Here is an 18,947-nt window from a genome sequence, read left to right on the forward strand (position 1 = left end):
GTTGGTGGTATGTGTATGCGTGTGCATACGTTATGTCTATTCTTTCTAATCCAATCACATTTAGTCAAAGCAAACGTTCCCACTGGCCAAATATTAATTTCCCATAAATATGTAGATTGACCATTGTCGAAATAGTTTGCTGTGATCCTTTGCTGGTGGCTGTGGTACGATCCCCTGCCCTCTGTGATAGCTGTGTGAGAAAATCAAAGTTCAAGTTGCTCTGTTTTACACTGACAGGGAAATAAATGATGTTGCTTGGTGTAGTGTGCAACTGCCAACTCTCCGCGTGGCAAGTGATCTGAGCACCACTACAAGCCATCCCCCTTGACTGGCCATTACCCACAGGCTAGCCCTACCCAGACTGGATACACACCACAGATTTACTGTGGAATTATCTGCAAACATTCTACTGTCTGATTCTGACTTCAGTCCAGCCCTGTTAATGGTCATTGTAGAGGAGGTAGCTTTAGGAAAACAGACGGATCGAGGACTGATGGGCCGGTTGGCGCTTTGTGTTTGGGACAGGTGGTTTGTTTGTGTGTGTGTGTGGGTGAGTGAGGCTGGCCCTGATGTGAGGTAATCTCTTTGCAATTGGCAGAGGATTACTCTGTCCAAAACATGCTCTGACCCCCACAGTCACCTTGTCAACGGTGGCCTTTTAAAAATGCACAGTAGGGATAGGCAGTTAAAACGATGCCTGTGTTTTGAGTACTCTCATCATTTTTGAGTTCTTGCATGTTACCGTGGAACTTGGCTGAACTCAAAACGTTCGCAGTATGCTATCTATTGTTCCAATTACTGGTTGTTCTGATGCACGACGGAAAACAAAACGTCACACGTTTTCACAGCATTTGACAGACATTGTTGTCGGTCACTGCTTATTTATTTAACCTGCACAATGGTTGCATTTGTACATTTTTAGATTCAATTATTAAACGAATTGCGAACCTTGAATCGAATTATCGCGTCCTCGCCGCCGTCCCTAGCACACAGCTCTCAAATCCTTCCTCATCCTTGTGGATTCCATTATTTTTGTGTTAAGCCTAAATTGATGCAATTTTCCCGGTTCTGATTGTGTGGCTTTGGAGTAGGCCTATGGACCACTGTCTAACAGTCCAGGCTTAAATGACGGGCCCGTTTCAACCTATTCTGACGCGCTGCGTTAGAGGAGTTCGCAATCAGAAACCATATTAGCCGATGACGCACGGGAGATCTCGCCAAGTGTCCAAAAGAAGAGACCAAAATGTTCTGTGTTGTCTTTTGTTTTCACCATCCGTCTCTCTTCTTTTTTTCTCTCTCTCTTGTCTGTTTCTCTCATTCTCTCCTTCTCTCTCATGCTGCTGCTTCGTGACGTGCTGTCTCATCATCATCAGGCTGCTATCAGTCAAACCTGGGTCTACGCAGTTGCGTGATCATTCTATTTCTCTCCTGTCTCCCTCCCTCCATCCTCCTCCCCCTGAGCATTTATTGCAGTTGTCATGTTCATTACTGCTCTGCTTGTCGCCTCTGAACTAAGGAAAGTCTCTCCATCCTCTTGTCTTGTCCTGGCAAACTGCTCCAGATGTCTCGCAGTCATCATCCTGTCTGTGTAGCTCTGCTATGGCCCCTATGCATGGGGGTTGGGTTGGGCATGAGGGGCCGGGCGATTTATGTGTATCTCTGGGTGTGCCCAGTGATTGAAACTTTTAGTTTTCAAGTCCCCCACCTCTCTGTGCGCTTAGTGTACAAAACATTAGGAACTGTTTCCATGACAGAGTGTCCAGGTGAAAGCTATGATCCCTTATTGATGTCACTTGTTAAATCCACTTCAATCTGTGTAGACGAAGGGGAGGAGACAGGTAAAAAAAAAGATTTTTAAGCCTTGAGCCAATTGAGACATGAGTTGCGTATGTGTGCCAAGCAGAGGGCAAGACGAAAGACTTGTGCCTTGTTAACGGGTTCATGTAGTAGGTGCCAGGCACACCAGTGTGTCAAACTGAAACGCTGGTGGTTTTTCTCACACAACAGTTTCCCGTGTGTATCAAGAATGGTCCACTACCCAACGGACATCCAGCCTACTTGACACAGCTGTGGGAAGCATTGGAGTCTACGTGGGCCGGCATCCCTGTTGATTAGCTTTCGACACATTGTCGAGTCCACGCCCCGACGAACTGAGGCTGTTCTGAGGGCAAAAGGTGGTGCAACTCAATATTAGGACGGTGTGGACTGTATATCCCCTTTACCATAGGCGTGTTACGCTCTGCAGCTCAATGGGCTGTAGAAGAGATCACTGGTGTTTTATGGATGTTGCATTGCCCAGTCAAACTGTCTCTCTGCATCACAATGGCTGGCTGGCTTATTTCTGTGTGCATTTTGTATTTCTCCTCCGAAGCCACTTCAGTTTAGCATATATAAAGCGAATTGGTTAATTATTGACACGGCAGCCAGTGGAGCAGGAGATGCAGTCTGGGTCTCATTCTGTCTATATGTCGCTCAGTAACTCCCTTTCTCACTGATTCTCTACGGACAGATGAATGACGGTTCCTCTTTTCTACTAAGTGCGATTTAGTGGTGGTGACCACACCCTCTCCCTCTGAGGATTGGATCTAGCTATTTTCATAGTCCAATCATGTTGCGCGATCGATCACGACCTCTAAAACAACTGGACAGAGATGCTCAGTGCTCACTTCCGTGCAGGCTTCAGTTAACATCTAGCTAGTAAATGGACAATGTCAGATGGAAGATGCAGGGAGGACCCACCCCCCAAAGTAAGACATTGTTCTTGGTGTGTTCACCAATAATGATGTTGATATTGTGTTAGCAGATGGTCAGAACAGCAGCCGTGGTCCAGGCCTCTCTCAGCTGTTCACAGGGTGTCAGTGCAGATCCAAACCCCACGCAGTGGGCTCACTGGAGGCTCTCATTTGGGGTGGGGGTGGTAGCCTAGTGGTTTGAGCGTTGGGCCAGGAACTAACAGTTTGCTTGATCGAATCCCCGAGCTGACAAGGTAAAAATCTGTCGTCCTGCCCTTGAACAAGGCAGTCGGACCCACTGAACAGGCCGTCATTGTAAATAAGAATTTGTTCTTAACTGACTTGCCTAGTTAAATAAAGGTTCAATTAAAAAATAACAAATAATGAGCCTGTGGTGAATATTAATGCAACGATCTGGGCCTGTGCTTGCTTGCTAGTTAACACACACACACACACACACACACACACACACAGAGGAGTCACAGCATCTGGATCCGCACACACAATTAATTGGTCTGGAAGTTCTCCAGCTCAGCGGTTTAGGGATTGTTTTCTGTGAGAGAACGTACTGAAGCCCAGAGAAACTACTTTTTTCCCTCTCCCCCCCCTCTGTTAAAACTTGAGAAATGTTGCACGTATAGTGTAAGGTCCCTACTGTAGCAATCCCAATTTGTTGGCGAAGTCATGGTTACTTAAAAAACACTCCCCATAGCCAATCAGCACCACAAGCTATTCCTGTGGTACCTCTGAAATCCCCTTAATCCTGATTTTTATAATGACGCATCAGTTCATATTAGTGCTGAAGCTACAGAGTATTTGATCAATTGTTGCCTATTATGGATTTTTGCATAACCTATCTGTCCTGTTAGTGTGACTCACATAGCTGGATGTTAACGGAAGCCATTCACTGGCTCTCTTGACGATACAACGGCGTGTCACCTGCCCAGCTGTTTGACTGCAGTTCTAGGTTATTGTATTCCCCAAACGTATGGCGTGAGTGCGAGAGGGAGTAACCGCATTATTAGGGTGACTCGGCACAGACTCAGACCCAGAGCTCCCACTTTGTCCCTTCATAATGTGCCATCGATTGGTTTTTATGACATTTTCTGCGGCTGTACTTTTTTTTTCTTTTTTTCTCTCTCTCAACACACCGCTGCGCTGAGTGGCTAGCAACAGCCTTTGGAGGAGGAGACTGGCATTAGCTGTAATCAATGAGGAAATCCCCATGTGTGCTTACTTAAACATAGAGTCCTGCAGCTAGTGCTGGCTATGCTTATCCCTCCGCCAGTGATGCATGACGCTGCTATTCTAATGTTCTGCATCCCACCACCATTATCCATCTGCAGCTCCGTAAGGTGGAGAGAGACAAGAAGACCACGGACCAGGAGATAGTGGAGCTCACCAACAAACTCCTGGACGCCAAGAACACCATCGACAAGCTGGAGGAGTTGAATGTGGGTGTTGTCACACTGTCCCTCTGAGTTATTTCATACCAAATAGGAAGTTAGATGTATAGAACCACAGTGTCTGTGTAAGATTGAGACCTTGAACAGTTCAACCACCGTTCTGAGAATCAAAGTCCAAGTGCTTTGTGAGAAATGGACGTTTCCAGTATACCTCTAACTTAACATTTTTGTTTTCTTTTTCTCTCTCCATACCCCTACCCTTTCACCCCTTGTTTTATTCTTCTCCTTGACAGGAGCGCTATCGGCAAGATTGCAATTTGGCCGTGCAGCTTTTGAAGTGCAATAAGTCCCATTTCAGGAACCACAAGTTTGCAGATGTAAGTACAGCTCTGATCGTATGATTTGAATGATTACATCTCATATATATATATATAAATAAAACGCCTTCCGCTTGTCATGGTGGCACTGTTAGATCTTTGTTTTGCCCTCCGCAGTGACACTCTTGGACATGGGAGAGAGAAAGAGGGGGAGAGAGCGGTCGCCTGGGGGACTTTTGTCTGACCCTGGCGTCAGAGAGGACTAGGCAAAGAGAGAAACAAAGAGAGTAGAAAGAGGGGAGGGTAAAAAAAAAAGCAGAGGTTTGCCTGGCCGCTTTATCACAACTCCTGGCCTTTGTGTGTGTGACCAATCAACTCTATGAGGTGGACGATATACAGTACCAGAAATACTTTCTTAGTTTGGACCTGCCATTGACCAATGAACACTTGAAGCACCTCAGTCGCTCTTCTCACCTCTGGGTTCTGGCCCATAATGTGATCAGTGATGTCTCTCCACTAAATCAAGAGCCACTGAGTTCAACACTGGCTTTCATCAGGGCTATTAGACTACATACTGCTGGGTAATCAGCACATCAACTAACAAAGGACTTGAAGTCAGTATGAATAAAAACATCAATTTCAAAGTGTTGTGCTATGAATTTCTCTTAGATGAAATGTTTTTCTCAGGTGTACAATCCATTAGATTCTTATTTCACTCCCTGAGACTCTTGAATAAATACATTTAGTATGAGAAGCTTCCCTTTTAGTGCCAAAGTCCAACCCTACCTGTGCTTTAACAATCCAGTCCCTTATCAAATGAGAGACCGTGTTTGGAGGTGAGGCTTAGTGACTTTAGGGTCTTTTCTCCAGTCCATTGATGCGCAGGGCTACCTGCCGGCTCGAACACCTTCAGTTAGTTTATTCATCTACAGTGCCGTCTTAATTCCTGATACTCTGGTCTCCGGAGGACTATTACTACCGATGCCCCAGCCAGGTTGTCGCCGCAGGGCCGTGACAGGCAGCCAGGAGCCAGGGCTATTTTTAGGAGAAGTAGAATTCATCTGAGCAGAAATATATCTCCCAGTCCTGCCATAATTCATTACAGGATGTGTGGCAGCTAGGATTACTGCTGTGGAACCTAACAACCTGCCTCAAACTGCAGATCTGTTCTCATGCCTCAATGTATTCCCTTGTTTTGTGATCAGCTTATTTTGTACTTAGAGGGAACTATTTTATGCTCTCCTATATTTGTCATGAGCGTTTTTCCTTACCTGGTGGTTCTATGCCAAAGGCAACTTTAGTACTTAAACACACATTTCACATGATCTTCTTTAAACTGCTCAAGTAGTCAAAGGCATCCACGTTGTGCAGCCTGTTCAAACACTTGTTGATTATATGGACTTCCCTTAGTGAGCCAGCAATTTCCCCCCCTGAGCTTGCGAGACTGATTTTGTGTATTTATATGCCACATAGCAGATGCCCCACACACACACACACACACACACACACACACACACACACACATGCGACTTAAGGTACAATGAGTGCATACATTTGAAGCATCTTGGAATTTCAAATATCTTGGTGTTTCCAGCATCACCCTCTGACCAACTAAGCTACTTAGGACTTAGATAAGAAACTAGTGAGCAGAACTTGGTAGTTCTTCTACTGGGTCTACCGACTGAGGTCTAAGTCTAATTGTTGCAGCAAACTCTTTTTCGCAAAACAAAACAAGGAAAGTGCCTTTGAAGACAAGGACACGTTTTTAAAAATCAAAGCATTAACCATTAGGAAACATCCCCTTGACAGTCATCATCCATTAGGAGAGAATCAGAGAGGGGAGAGGAAGCATGACACCAGCAGATAAAAGCACACCAAAAGGGCAACATGGATAACCATGGTTACGGCGTCCTCCTGGGAAAAGATCCTGCAGAATGGACAAGGACAGGCATGCAGACAGACAGGAGGGCAGAAAGAGACAGACAGCATTGAGTCATCCTGTGTCCAGATGCGCTGCTCCCTGGGAGGCGGTCTGAAACGAAGCTGTGTATACAAATCATCTTATCAGGCGGGCAGCAGCCATCTGTGGGAGATTTAATGAATTCTGAAGATTGCCTAAGGAAACAAGTCAATTATACAGCATTGCAGAAGTTGCCCAGCAGCCCAGTCCTGAGGCTACTCGCTAGAGTGGATTGGCTGTCTGTGAGCACCAATTCACACTGCTGCACGTGTAATTGTTCCATGAGAAAGCTCAGCTTTTGTCTGCCCAAGCATCATGCCATATATAGTATGCCCACTTTGCCTCAAACTGGCCCTCTATTGATGCGTTTATGCTAATTGATAACATTTTCAGCGCACAAGCAGTTAATACAAAAGCGTGTAAAATGACCATGACTGTGGCCATCAATGGGCCCGTGCAGATTTACGTCACGGTGATTGCCTGCAGTGCCTGTAATAATACAGCCAGTGTTCTATAGGAAAGAATGGTCCCTGAAAAGGTCTCTTAACTCACTGAATAATGTAACACTTTTTGCTACAGCTATTGCGTGTCTTTAGTTGAGGCTCTAAAACACAGTACCTTTGTGTGCACATGGACGTGATGCATAGCTGCTTGTTAGCTCGTCATGACCAGTGATGTACAGTACCAGTCAAACGTTTGGACACACCTACTCATTCCAGGGGTTTTCTTTCTTTCTTTTTTACTATTTTCTACATTGTAGAATAATAGTGAAGACATCAAACCCCCAAAAAGAGTTAAACAAATCAAAGTAGTCATCAAGGCAAAGGGTGGCTACTTTGAAGAATTTAAAATATATTTTGATTTGTTTAACACACTTTTGGTTACTATATGATTCCATATGTGTTATTTCATAGTTTTGATGTCTTCACTATTAATCTACAATGAAGAAATTAGTTTAAAAAATAAAGAAAAACCCTGGAATGAGTAGGTGTTTCCTAACGTTTGACTGGTACTGTAGATAAACCTTGGATTGCTGATATTATGTATTGGCCAATGAGGCTTTGAAGCCACCGGTTGGCCATATTGTCACGCCCCAGAAGGAACAGCATAAGAATTAACGTAAATCACCTAAATGTTTAAAGGATAAACGTATATGTATTTGTTGTTGTAGTGGGAATATTAACATTAGAACCTTTTGAAAAAAGTATACTTTTAGGAGAATCTTTTTTACATACAGTGCATTCAGACACCTTTTTCCACATTGTTACATTACAGCCTTATTAGAAAATTGATTAAGAAATAAATAAAAAATCCTCATCAATCTACACACCCAATAATGACAGTGAAAACAGGTTTTTAATTTGTGCACATTTATTACAAATTTAAAAAACAGACCTTATTTACATAGTATTCAGACCCTTTTCTATTAGACTTGAAATTGAGCTCAGGTATAGCCTGTTCCCATTGATCATCCTTGATGTTTCTACAACTTGATTGGAGTCCACCTGTGGAAAATTCAATTAATTGGATATGATTTGGAAAGGCACACACCTGTCTATATAAGGTCCCACAGTTGACAAGCATCGTGCTGTGGGGGATGTTTTTCAGCGGCAGGGACTGGGAGACTAGTCAGGATCGAGGATAAGATGAACCGAGAAAAGTACAGAGAGATCCTTGATGAAAACCTGCTCCAGAGCGCTCAGGACCTCAGAATGGGGCAAAGGTTCACCTTCCAACAGGACAACGACACTAAGCACACAACCAAGACAATGCAGGAGTGGCTTCGGGACAAGTCTCAATGTCCTTGAGTGGCCCGGCCAGAGCCCGGACTTTAACCTGATCGAACATCTCTGGAGAGAACTGAAAATAACTGTGAAGTGACGCTCCCCATCAACAAAGTACTGAGTAAAGGATCTGAAACTTAAAGTAAATTTGACATTAAGTATTTTTAAGTTTTATTTCATTTTTTTTTTTTGCTTTGTCATTTTGGGGAATTGTGTGAGGATTGATGAGGAAAAACCCCAATTTCATCCATTTTAGAATAAGGCTGTAACGTAACAAAATGTGGAAAACGTAGAGGGGTCTGAATACTTTCCGAATGCACTGTATATGTTTAGCTCAAACTATAACATTTGAAAGTATGCATTAATGTGTCTATTAGAATAAACTTGGAAAAAACAAATGTAGACATTAATAAATGCATTTCTATACCTTCCAAAATGTTTTTATTTATTTTTTACAAATGTGAGTGCCAAGATGGAGGCACAGTGGCTTCAACACAGCACTCCTTGTCAGTCAGTCATCTAGTGTATATATACATCATTGGTTATGACCTATGACTCTAGGGAGCCTGTTAGCTCTCTATATGTAGTTGGCCCAGAGGTCAGGGGTATGTCATATAAAATTCAGGGGTCATCCTGGCAGCCCTGTGCGGTTTAATTGATCCCGCCCGGCTGACCAGAGGAAGTGAACGGGAGGAGGGCGGTCTGTCCGATCGTTGCTCACCAGGATCGTTAGGGCATCAGGCAGTGTGGGTGCTGTGGAATCACCTCTTCTCTCTGCCCATTTTCCACAAATCAATATCTCTGCCCTGCCTCTTCACACCCAGTATTACCATGATAGAAGGGCCCTAGATGCCTGCCTTTTTTCCCCCTTTACTCTCTCTACTCACTTTCTCTTTCTTTCTTGCCACCCTTCAGTTATCTCATTAGAGGTGAGAGATTTTTTTCTTCTCATTCTTTCTGCTATTCGTTTCCTGTGAATGGGAAGTCTGGGACAAGGAGACATTTGGTTGCCAGGGAAGAAAGGAAGCAGGAGACAGTCTCCTTCACAGCGCTGATTGAGGTTGAGATAGTCCTCTCTGAAGGCAACCCACCAGATAGATCCCTGCGTTCTCTTCCATTCACATATTCGGCATCAGACAGCCAGCCCAGTGTCGTGTCTGATCTGGCTGCCATGTGTTAGTGTCACTCACTGCTTTTACACAGGGAGGCTAATCCACTACAGGATCATAGCAGCTCTTTGATAAATAATCTGGAACTATTGACAATACTGACTCCACTCGTATCCCACTGAGATGTGCCGCTTTCTAATTTGGATCGGAGCACAAAGTCCCTGCATAGGAGCGATTATGAGTGCTACGTTTTAGCTACTCGGTTACGAGGTAAAGTTTTAAGGCTCATTGCATTTGACATGAGGTTGTAAATAGTCCCACTGCGAGCTCTTAGTGGCTTCACCAGCTGCTTTTACAGCGCAAGTCGGGAAACATTTGTCAGCCCTTGTGAGATGCAGGTTTTTCAAGTCGTTCTACTTAATGGAGGGAATTGGGAGGTACTGCAGTTGGGAGGAGTTCTCATTATTTGGTGCCATGTTTATACAAGTTACGTCTGTAATATGTAGTACTTTTAGTGTACCACGGGACTCTAGTTTAAAATAGCCCTTAACTTTTTGATTTTGACATGGTCTTTTTTGCCTGTCTGTGGAACATGTCACGTTTTATGTTTGTGTCTCCTCTGTCTTCCAGCTGCCCTATGAGCTGCAGGACATGGTGAACAAGCACATGAAGGCCAGTCTGCCGGATAAGAGTTCCCAGGGGGCCCAGGGCCAGGACTCCGACACCATGAGCCTGACGCCTGCCGACGTGGTGCCCACCTCCGTCATCGCCCGTGTACTGGAGAAGCCTGAGCCTCTGGTGCTCAACTCTGCCCAGTCCAGCAGCAGCGCAGGCCGACCCCAGGCAGAGGACGTGTTTGTGCATGTGGACATGACGGGGCCCCAGGCCGAGGCAGGAAGAGGGGGTCGAGAGAATGGGGGTCCCCGCCACAGCAGCAGAGTCTCAGCCCAAAGCAACCAGGCACAAGAGCTCCTCCAGCAGAACGGAATGTGTCGGAGCCAGAGCAGCCTGTCAGCAGACGGCCAGCCAGGAGAGGAGGGTGGTGGGGCCTTTGAGAAGCTCAACCCCTACCCAGCCCCCCCTCCGCCCCATCCCCTCTACCCCGGCCGCAAGGTGATCGAGTTCTCCTCGGACGACAAGGTGAAGATCCCCAAGAACAGCCCCCTGCCCAACTGCACCTACGCAACGCGCCAGGCCATCTCCCTCAGCCTGGTGCAAAATGACGAGGAGAACGAGCGCCAGCGCACTGTGCCCAACAGCCCCGCTGTGTCGGACGGGGGCTGGCGCTCTGGGGCTTCCTCCTCCTCAGGGGGAGGGGGGCAGCGTGACCCCTGCCGCACACCTACTCAGCTGGAAACAGCAGACCCCATTTCCAGTCAGTCCAGCCCCTTCAGCAGCCCCCCTCAGCCCCCCAGCGCCTTCGCCAGCTCAGGCAGCTCTGAGGAGGACCTGCTGGCCAACTGGCAGCGCATGTTTGTGGAGAAGATGGCACCATCCTCTGAGGGCACCCTGGTCAACCGCACCTCCTTCAGCAGCGAGACAGTCAAGGACCTGGAGAGGACCCGGACCTGCAAGCCAGGGGGCGAGGGATCCCACAGGGGGGCACTACTGGGAGCCTACTCGGACGGGGAGGAGGGGTCCTCCACTCGCAGCTGGACAGCTAGCCGAGAGTCCAGCCTGGACACTGACACCAGCAGCATGGCTGACCTCCGCAACAGGAGGGGACATTACGGAGCAGACTTCTCCACAGAGGAGAACGAGCAGCTGCTGAGGGCCCTGGACAACGACCAAGACGACGCCAGTGGCGACACCGTGTCAACGGCCATCACTGTGGAGACCAGCCTGGCGGAGGCCAAGAGGAATGAGTTTGTGGAGGAGACGGGGTCTGTAGGCAGCTCTGCAGAGGAGAGAGACATCCTGCCCCAGGACTTACCTGTCATCGTACCCAGGGTCCTGGCAGGGCTAGAGGACTACACAGAGAACACCCCTCCCCTCCCCGGCAACTCCTCCACTTCCGGCCGACCCCTGAAGAGCCCAAAGAGGATGGGAGTACACCACTTGCACCGCAAAGACAGCCTGACTCGGGCACAGGAGCATGGTAACCTGCTGGACTGAGACCTAGGGGACTTTTTCCTCTCACTTCATATGTCGTCTGACAGACTAACTCTTCTCTGCGGGCTCTCTATCTTACCAGCAAGGAAGGATGATTCGAGTCGACCAACATACCTACGTGTCGGTCCTACCTTTGTCCGCGCTGCTGTCTCTCATGAGTTTAGTCAGGAAATATGCACATTCTCTAATAACTACATTCAAGAACTGATTCTTTGGAGATCTGTGCAATGCCTGCCAGTTGAATGGCAAAGTTCATAGCGTTTCCTCTCTTGCCACTGTGAGCTGCAAACCTCTCCAGTAGCAGAACAAAGGGTCCTACAGGAGGTTTGTTTTTTTCTCTCTCAAACACTCCGAACTGTTGCCGGAGGAGAAGGGCGACTCCAGGATATAGCCATACCGTGTAATTTCCTGTGTGTAAACATCCAGCCAGTGTGTTTTCATGGAACAGCCGAGATGGAGCTACGATTCAGCTCCTCATTTGAGATGATCGTTGAAATGCAGGACTGGAAAACAGACAATGTGGATGGAGTCGTTGCCTTCTCCCTCCTGTGTTCTCTTTTGCCCTGAATTTGTGTTCCCCCTCCCTAGAGAAATGTTACGTCATGCAGGCATCTGATGACATGTGAACCTTTCCTCCATCGATGAATGGGGGAGAGGATGAGCACTTGCAAGTGCATGCTGTTGTCTGGGGTGGATTGTGGACTGGACCCCCACACAGACTCTGTGCCTATCCCTCTCTGTCTGAGGGGGTTTGTAACCCCCCCCCCAATGCCTAGAAATGTTCTGTTCTGATCCCCCTCTGAATTTCCTGCAGTGTGCACTGGTTTGTTGAGCACCCACTCTTAAGGGCTCTCTTCTCTGAAATTGGTCCACCACACAACAACTAGGAAGGTCACCCTTGATTCCAGAAATTCTAGGTCTCACTCTAAAGTTTATTTTCTAGATAACAAAAATACAGTATTCATAGATTTTTTTATTTTATTTTGTTCACTTTTATTATTTCTTCAATCACTACTTCATTCAAATAATTTACATTTTGGCCTTTTTTTATTTTTAAGCGACCATTTTATGCCAGAGGTGTTAACTCAACTATTTCTAGAGATATTATGACAATGATAATCTTGAACAGTCAATGTATTTGTGTTCTCTGAGCTAGAGTAACCTACTAGTGGTGTAACGGTACACATATTTGTACTGAACCGGTTTGTACGGGGACCTGGGTTCAATCCGCACTGTGTACCCAATTGAATACATACATTAAAAAAATATATCTCAAAATTGCAATCCAAATTCTCATCTTAATTTGTGCATTTCAAACCGTCCTTTTATGAGGCGCAGCCGGGAACTAGTTCTGTATGGCGAGTGGTATGGTCGATAAACCAGGGAGTCTCCATCGTTTAAATCTCCAGTTTTGGAAAATGTTTGCTTCCTAGTAGATTACAACAGCGATGGACAGGGAGAGTATGTCGCCGCTGCTCAACGAGAAGAGCCTATGCAGCTGCCAACATCTCAAACATGACACATTTAGGCCAACATCACCCCAGTATTCCTACCACCGGAGCAAGACAAGAAACACCAAAAAAAAGAACAACTTCGTCTCTCCTCTACATTCAAGGAACCCTTCACAGCTGATTCTGACCGGCCAAAGAAACTACAAGAGCGATGGGTATGTTTATAGCCGCGGATATGCGCCCATTTTCATTGGTTGAGAAAATTAGGGGTTTCAGCACCTGGTGAAAGTGCTCGAGCAACATTACGATCTTCGCCCTCTCGTACTCATTTCAGCCAACGGGTAGTTAGTACCCGCTCTATATAAGCAAGCTAAAAGCCGAAGTTGTCAATGAATTGGCCAATCCCAACCTGTGTTGCGCTTACTACAGATTGATGGGCCTCCAGGGCGACAGAGCGCTACTTATTAAGTGACAGCCCATCACATTACCCTGGAGTGGCAAATGACAAGTAGCGTGCTACAGACAGGCCCCCTTTATGAGAGTCACACTCATGTTTTTCTCCTTGTAAGAAAACCTTATAGCATAGGCCTATACAATGTCTGAGCCATGTTTACATATTGATTTTACATGCATATTGCACTTTATTTTAGTGTTGATGAGTAATCGTGTGTTTTCATTTAAGACAATACAAAGTGATATTCCTGATTGTGCTCTCATCAGGTGTTATGATTCATGATCATATATGGAATTGGGAATAACAGCACTTTGTATTTTCTTAAATAAACAATTGATTTCATTTCCCCACTGTAAAACCGAACCATGACCCCCAAAACGGCAATACATACCAAACCTTGGGTTTGGTGAACCGTTACACCCCTATAACCTGAAGCTCTGTGTTCAGAGGGCAACTCATGTCATTGTTGTGTGTAAATATTCTTTCCAGAACTAGATATGGAGATATAACATTGGCTCTATAATTGAAGATCATTTCACTTTTGTTCTGTCATTGGATTTTTGTCATCACTGTATTTTCATTTGGAGAAACAAACAGGCCGGTAATACTATTGGTAACTCTACTGTACATGGTGTATTACAATGAAAGACTCATATGGCATGAAAGATGGAGTCAGTATTTTTCGGGAAGAACCAAGCCATCCATCTCCAGGCATTTTTTTGTGGATGCGTTTTTCAAGTATTCATTGGGTTCTGGGTGAAAGTAATTCTCCTTGAAGATGCCTTCAATTCTCATTGTGTACCACTTCTGTGGGTAACGTATTTGTATCTCATACAGCTACAGTACATGTGTCCAGACCATCTATGGGACCAGGGATAATGAAAGGCAAAAAGGTCTGTATGGTATGACAGCTGGTTGATGATGAGATTTGGGGTAATTGTAGCGTTGACAATATCCTAACCAGGAAAGTATTTTGGATTTGGTGTATTACTCTGTCTCCATTGTGGGGGTTCACTGAGGATTTCCTACTTGTACCTGGATCTGATAAATGGCTTGCAGTATGTAACGTTTATTTTCACTGTAGTTACTTTTTCATCCACATGCCTTTTATATGGATCGGGAATATTTATTCATTCATCAAGAGATTATTATTTTTGTGATTTTATGATTTTTTTTCTTTCTCATTTGGTCCATTTATATTCAATTGACTAAGTGTTCTGCATTCAGCCATGTTGAATTTGTGTTCATTTTAATTCCATTTGTTCAGCATCAGACACTCAACTATGTAGCTTTAGTACATAAGGATGATTTACTGATGGGAGGGGGAGTGATTTATTTTTGTTGCCCTTTCTAACAGCTCTTTGATTGTGTGGTTATGAAGTCTACGATACAGTCCTGCTGTTTTATTGGTCCTAGATTGACCGCTCACAGTGGGAGCTCTGCAGTTGCATCCGTTATAAGGCAGTAATCCAGGATACAGTTGCACGCCTGGTGCGGTGTTTCTCAACCCTCAGACATGCTCGTGTCCACATGGTGTCAGACTCTAATCCGTCTGGTATTATGCCACCCTCTATGGGCTGATGACGGTGTAATATTATTTCAAGTCCATTGGCAGGCAGTGCATGCTGGAACATAGAAACCACCTGGAGAAAAATATATATATTCCTCCTTGATGTCTCTTGAGCCTGCCCTGTACCTCGTAGATGTGGGTTTCAGTCCCCTCTAAAATCTCTGTCCTTAGACCAAGAAGTACAAGACATATCAAGGAAATGGAAACATTGTTCTGTTTAGTACTGTGCTGCTGCCGGTCACTGGGGTCATATATATTTGAGAGCTGTATTCCCTCCTGAGTGAGATGAGTCCCCATATCCCGGTATAAAAGGTTCTCCACATACTGTATCCAATATGTTGGAAGCTTTCACTCCTGATCCCTGAATAATTCAACTCCATTGTGTTGTGTGATGGGCCGGGACGTGGGAATGAGGGCTCAGAAATCCACCTCACTCCACCTATTTACAGCCTTAAACATTTATATTTTTTATTTTAGCTATTTTATTTTTGCTTAGTCTGCTTATTGGTCTTTCCATGATGTCTAGATGTGCTGTTAATAGCCCGTAATTAATAGTTGTAACAACCCTTGGCTAAATTATTCATATTTTATTACACTCAGAAATAGGTCTCTAATACTTCAAAAAGAGAAAGGAGGAATGGTAGTCTGTCATGGTCTTGAAACTGGAAATGTACATTTTTAATATTTAATGGGCTCATCAGATGTGCTGTAGACAAGGTTTTGTGCAAATACAAAAATCGAAATGGGGGAGAGAAAGAGGATAAAATGTGCGGGGCTCTAATTTACTCGGCATTATAAATAGGCCTTTACATCTGGTCTCCTGCAACTTTAATGACTCCTCTTTCAAGAATATAATTGAACACATCTCTGCCCGACACATCGCTTCTTTGATCCAAGGTCACCTTCCCAGGATGCTCCAGTCATGTGGAGCTTTTTAAAATTTAGTCTGAAATGTTGAAAAATGGCAGCTTCGTCGCTCTCTCTGATGCGGTGGAATAAACACACTGATAATCCCTCTGTGACGGTGACCGTTAACCGGTAGCTCACAGTTAATTTGAAGGTGTAGGTTTTAGTCAGAGCATGACTTAAACATCCAGTCACAGTTGTCTCCAATACAATATTTACACAGTGCCAAGGGTTTATTGGAAATATTGATATTTGACTAACTGGAGCGTGAAGTATTACATTATGCAATTAGAAAACCCCGGCTCTACATATGAATACAGAAGCAGGGTTTTATAGTGTAATCATACATTCTGAGCTTGGAAGTTGCATTTGTGCTCTCGCTCAGCATTCATTTCTGCCAGGTGACAAAGCCAGTCCCTGCCCAAGGGCGGTGTTATTGCAATGAGATGGTTCATGAATACTAATAAAGATGCTGTCTTGTCACATCAATGTATGCATCCATTGCTGTTTCTTATTCACCACGTTTCCTTTTTATGGTGTTCAGTTGTCAAATGATCCCTTTGACATGAATGAAATACATGTTAAATACTCTCAAATACACATGCCTAATTCAGGACTTTTATTTGGCTGGAGGTTGCCTTTTAAAATATACGGTGTGATTGTGCTTATTGGGGAATAATACTGTTATACCTATCATTTGATTCTAGGGGACACACTGCCGTCTGGTACCGGTCGGTCCCAAACCAAACCCTGTCTAGCAGTCTTGCATGGAGTTAAGTGTCAATCAGATTATTTTCTCATACTAAGAAAAGTGTGCTCCGTTGTTCTTTGGTTGCATATTATCGCTCTCCTGATGCAGTGTCTGTTCATTCATAGCTTTGTAGATTTCCTTTGGATTTGTATGTAAGTGTATGCTTCCATGGTCATATGTAATCATGTGATTAATTTTTTTTTCTCAAAAGAATTACTTCTACAAAAGACTGTTAAAACTGAACTCATTTCTTTCTGAATTTAACTGATGTATATTTTAAAACAAATTAAATATTTTAAACTTAATTTGTGGTCTGGTTATGTAGCCATCTTTGTTACCTCCAATATTTTGACTTGGTTTGTTCCTTTTAAGAGGTTAAAGAGCGACTGCCCCGAAAAAGAAACGCCTTGTTTTGAAAACGGCCTATATGGCATCTGAGTCAAACATTTATTCTAGTGACTAAATTGACAATAAGATAATCGATGTTAGTCTCGTCCAAAACAGAGGTTTGCGAGATAGGAAAAAATAGTATTTCAGTGAATGAAGGGTACTGAAACAGTTTCTTGGGTTGATTTCAATCCTGCACACAACACAACCTGCAGTGCAGCTGCTCGCAACCCTATCGTCAATTTGGTTTGACATTTGATATCCCTATGGAGCTAGATAGGGACCATAAGTAAATTACACAATGTACATGGGCCAATCCTTTAAAATGTCTGTAGACTGGTTAGCTGACAACGTCACAAACGATGCGCACGCTTCAATGGGGCAGAAGTCTGTGTGTTGTGACGAGATGGCCAGCAACAATGAAAAGAAGCAATGTGGGGAATCGTAGGTGGCTCGTTTTAAATCTGGTTCTTGATACCATGTAGTTGGTGTTTTGTCACGTCAACTTCAATATGGTTAACATTTGCGAGCTAGCCAACAACTGCAACGATGTATGAGAAGTCCTCATTGTGCAAATGTATTTGATTACATATGGTCAACAAATACAATCTAAGCCAACCCTGTCTGTTTTGCCCCAAAGTTGCACATGCGTTGGCTTTGTTGCTAAACAACCAACTCACCTATAGCTCCAAACTTCAACGACTTAACTTCAAACTAACTATAAATTGTAGAAATTCATACTTTTAATATTTTGTATTTAAATGAGACAACTGAAAGCTGTGCAACATTAAAATAGTGTCCCATTTTACATGGTGTAATTTGTTGGTCCATTTGATGTCAGACAAGCTGCATTTCTTAATGAACGAGCCTAAATCAGGAAGTTCAGCTCCGTTTTAAACATTGAGACATTTACCTTGGAAGATTAGAACAGTAGCTCTTAACTAAGGGTTCCCCATACTGATGACTCATCCTGGACTTGCAGTTAAGGATCACTTTTAAAATGTTAGTACAGCTCGAGGTGGTGTTTTCCCTGATAATAATACAAACAGAAACGCCTAAATACTTTACCCTCCTGTTATACATATGTGAATGATTTAATGTATTCATTTGGTGGACACTAAACAAAATTGACAATCATTAAAAAGACTATACAAAGGGACTTTTTCATGACCTTGTATATGAGGTATGCACAATTCCTTTTCAATATCACACCATCCAATGTTCTCACAATAGTAAAACCTAGGAAATTGGAGCTCCATCCAAAGAAGATCCTGTAGCAGCTCAAATTAGATTTATGGCTGAAATGCCTTCATTGCCTGAGAGAGAAAGGGGACGGCGATTTAAAAAAAAAAAAGGAATCCTAATTGAATTACATGCCGGCATTAGAGATTCTCTACGTCATCGGATTGCATAGCAGACGAGATGTTATCATTGCCAGTAATGCAGCGTTCGTTTGGCATGGTCCAGCAGTGAACCAGCCTGCCTCCCTGTGGGCATTCCGTTCTCTGTGGCATCCAATGACGACTGCAACAGGGTCAGCAATCTGTCACAATGATATACAGTGGGGAGAACAAGTATTTGATACACTGCCGATTTTGCAGGTTTCCCTACTTACAAAGCATGTAGAGGTCTGTCATTTTTATCATAGGTACACTTCAACTCAGAGACGGAATCTAAAACAAAAATCCAGAAAATCACTGATTTTTAAGTAATTAATTTGCATTTTATTGCATGACATAAGTATTTGATCACCTACCAACCAGTAAGAATTCCAGTTCACAGACCTGTTTGTTTTTTCTTTAAGAAGCCCTCCTGTTCTCCACCCGTTACCTGCATAAAAGACACCTGTCCACACACTCAATCAAACAGACTCCAACCTCTCCACAATGGCCAAGACCAGACAGCTGTGTAAGGACATCAGGGATAAAATTGTAGACCTGCACAAGGCTGGGATGGGCTACAGGACAATAGGCAAGCAGCTTGGTGAGAAGGCAACAACTGTTGGCGC

General features: G+C 44.2%; 1 protein-coding gene across 4 annotated transcripts in view; it reads left to right on the top strand.

Annotated features, from left to right (window-relative positions):
* tjap1 (tight junction associated protein 1 (peripheral)) overlaps positions 1-16,857 on the top strand; it is a 78,018-nt gene extending 61,161 nt beyond the window's left edge. For all 4 annotated transcript variants that reach the window (XM_029669684.2, XM_065023256.1, XM_029669683.2 and 1 more), the window contains 3 exons: positions 4,079-4,186; positions 4,432-4,515; positions 9,939-16,857. In XM_029669684.2, the coding sequence (XP_029525544.1) occupies positions 4,079-4,186; positions 4,432-4,515; positions 9,939-11,423 (1,677 nt within the window). In that variant the 3' untranslated portion in view covers positions 11,424-16,857. The remainder of the gene's footprint in view (positions 1-4,078; positions 4,187-4,431; positions 4,516-9,938) is intronic.
* The last annotated feature ends 2,090 nt before the right edge of the window (positions 16,858-18,947 follow it).

Source organism: Oncorhynchus nerka, linkage group LG10 (assembly GCF_034236695.1).
Source record: "Oncorhynchus nerka isolate Pitt River linkage group LG10, Oner_Uvic_2.0, whole genome shotgun sequence".
NCBI classification, from domain to species: Eukaryota; Metazoa; Chordata; class Actinopteri; order Salmoniformes; family Salmonidae; genus Oncorhynchus; species Oncorhynchus nerka.